General features: G+C 32.8%; 1 protein-coding gene across 2 annotated transcripts in view; it reads right to left on the reverse strand.

Moving 5' to 3' along the window:
- The window catches only part of ATF1 (activating transcription factor 1), a 24,295-nt gene that overhangs the window by 13,194 nt on the left and 7,840 nt on the right, over positions 1 to 3,261 (reverse strand). The window contains exon 2 of one of the 2 annotated variants that reach the window (XM_015831849.1): positions 998 to 1,115. In XM_015831849.1, coding sequence (XP_015687335.1) covers positions 998 to 1,108 — 111 coding nt within the window. In that variant the 5' untranslated portion in view covers positions 1,109 to 1,115. Of the gene's footprint in view, positions 1 to 997; positions 1,148 to 3,261 lie in introns of those variants that run through there. The other variant, XM_015831850.1, reaches the window with a different exon arrangement.

Consider the following 3,261-nt stretch of genomic DNA (forward strand, 5'->3'; position numbering starts at 1 on the left):
GTCTAGTAAAATTCTAAAAACATACAAAATACAACCACTTGCTTAGGTTTCTCAGATACTATTGTTGTGCTGCTGTTTAAATTTTATTGGGTAAGAATTTCTTAAATTTAAAGAATTTGCAACACTAATTTTAGAATGAGCAAATACAGTATAAGTAGTGCACCTCTCTATTCAAAATATCTTAAGCACATGAATAATCTCCACAAAAAGGAGTGGAGACAATGTAATGTCAGTGCTTGGTGTTGCATTATTTGTGATGCATCATTATTTTCCTCCTGATATATTTGCTGAAGGCCTCAACAGATGGCAGCACCTAGCCAACTCTGGCTGATCTCAGAAAATGAAATAGGACTGGCCTGGTTAATACTTGAGCAAGAAAACCTTATTAGAAAGTTGAAGAAGAGAATAAAGGTAAACCTGTACAGTTGCCAAGAAAACTACATGGATGTGACCATGTTTCAACAGGAGGATGGACTAGAAGGCCTCCAATGTCCCTTCTGACCATATGAATCTATGTAATTATCTTTTATTTGTTATGCAAGAAGTAGATACTTTCTTGGGAGCAAATATTTTAAACAAGTATCACAATAATTATAATTCAGTTTTTAAGTTTAGCATATTTATGATTCTGATATTTGAAGACATCTTTTCAGAAATATTTTAAATTAAAAACTTGGGTTTTCAAAAGCATTGGGTATATTCCAGAGAAAACTAATTCTCCATTTCACTGCTAAACTAGTTCAGATGGACTAGAACTAGATGGACCTTCTAAATCAGTAGAGAATAAGTGTTCAGATATTATGGGGTGTGCAAATATATTATAATATATTTGTATATATTTTGAGTTTTCTTCTGGAAGTACATGATTACCTAAGACCCTTTGAGTTCATATACATACTTATTGAAGTTATTTAGAAAGCAAACATTAGAAAGGAAAACTCCGCAGTAGCCTACTTAAAACTCCTTCAAGGGTCTGCTCATAGTTAGCTGTTTTTACCTGTTGAGAAACATGAGAAAGTTGAGCTTCCTGTAGAGTGGTACCTTGTAAAGATGCTATTTGTGGAGATGTTGATGAATTGTTATTACTGGTTTTGGGCACCTCATCCATAATCAGTCTATAATATATCAAAGATACACAATATGCATAGTTAAAAGAAATTGATACCTTTTCAAAGTATATCTAACATATTCAGCTATGTTTACTGTGAAATATAAATAGGATATGGTGTCAATAATATTAATATAGATGATTCAGGGATATGAACTGCATAGTGAAACGAATGGAACTTATAAAAATACAAGTACTTTAAAGCTATAAACTTATACATATTAAATGGGAATAAAATCCACTACACTCAGTAAGTCTGAATGAAAAATATAGGATTATGTACTTTCAACTTTCACTGCTGCTATAACTTTCTAGGCTTTCAAAATATGTAATACATTTTCACTGAGCCAAATGGGCCAGTTTCCAGAATTTGAGGTAATGTTTCTTTTAAAATATTTTATAGGTTCTTTAGACTATAAAGTGATCATCACTCTTTACTACTATACAGTGTTACAATTAAATATTCCTAATTATTCAAATGTTCAGGACTGACTTTTTCTCATATATGCTCTAATAATTTTCACTGGATGCGTAAACTATTTATATTATAAAAATATCAAAGTATGTATCAAAATATATTGAGTATCCCTACCACTTGATATTAGAGGTAGTCCTTGTTTAATGACACTAATTGGGATGGGAAACTGAAGAGAGCCATAGTAGAAGTGCAGTGGTTAGAATGCTGTACTGCAGGCTAACTCACTGCTCACTCCAGGAGTTCGATTCTGAGTGGTTCAAGGTTGACTCAGCCTCCCATCCTTCTGAGGTCAGTAAAATGAGGACCCAGATTGTTGGGGGCCATAGGCTGAGTCTGTAAACTGCTTAGAGAGGGCTGTAAAGCACTATGAGGTGGTATATAAGTCTAAATGCTGTTGCTATTCTGTTGTTTCCTCCAAGGAAAAGGAGTAAGATAAAGAAGTTAGTTTTTATCTTTGTATGCTTTAGAACTTTCTGCATCTGTATTGTTGTACCTGCAGCATAGTTAAGTACTATTGCCTAATCAACCGCACTATGGTATACAAAGTGTTTAAATAAAGGTACCCCCAAACACATTCAAGTTGATTTACCAGCTCTAAGCATGTTACAAAATATTTCAAGCAGTTGCAAAAACTTGCCTGACAAACTGAAAAAAAAAATATTTTCAATGGAAATGTGACTCACTTATCTTTCCCTGCTGAATTCAACCACAGGAGCTTAATCTTGAAAGTATGCTGAGTATAAAAAGTCAACCCTCAGAAGGTTCCATTCTCAACAACCACCACAAAATTCTTCAATTGGACATAAAGCGATGGCTAACTGTATACCACTCCCTTATTTTTCAGAACAATACTTTTTATTCCAGCAGTAGAATCATTCCATCGATATTATTTCCAAATTTTATACTTTGAAAATTTGCAAGGCTATGCAACAGTACAAAAAAAGTATATATATCCTCCTCTGCAAAAACAAACAAAACCTAGGAGAAAGGCCTCTAAAATTCCTCTAATATAAGATAAATATGCAGAAAAAAAACTTAAGTTGAAAGAAGAAACAAATGGAATATATGAAAAAGAAGAATGCATAAACATAAAAAGGATCCAGGTGAGTATGTTATTTCCTGATTGGCACTGAACTACAATTTAAAAATGTTTCCAGAGAATATTGGGAATAAGGGATGATAATGAGCAAGTTGTTTAACCTGAGATGGGCAGTATATAGAGTCTTTGTTATAGTAGGATTGGGTGGTATTTTCTACAGATTAATGCAGCTGGGGTAATTTGAAATCTTAACACAATTCATGTGAGATTCTATCAAAAAAATAACTAGCTCCCAGTCTGTTTTCAGTTTTCTTTAGTATGGAACAAATTTAAGAGACTAATAGTTTGCCTATAAGCTATAAGATTGTGTTAAAAAAAGCCACTCTCAGCTCCCCAACATGATTCAGCACAATTATTGTATATCCATGCAATGATTGAAATAATAATAATAATAATAATAATAATAATAATAATAATAATAATAATAATAATAATAATAATAATAATAATAATAATAATAATAAAGTTGGAAGGGACCTCGGAGGTCATCTAGTCCAACCCCCTGCTCAGGCAGGAAACCCTATACCATTTCGGACAAATGGCTGTCCAGTTTCTTCTTAAAAACTTCCAGTGTTG

Source organism: Protobothrops mucrosquamatus, unplaced genomic scaffold (genome assembly GCF_001527695.2).
Source record: "Protobothrops mucrosquamatus isolate PMUCROS unplaced genomic scaffold, P.Mucros_1.0 scaffold_282, whole genome shotgun sequence".
NCBI lineage: Eukaryota > Metazoa > Chordata > Lepidosauria > Squamata > Viperidae > Protobothrops > Protobothrops mucrosquamatus.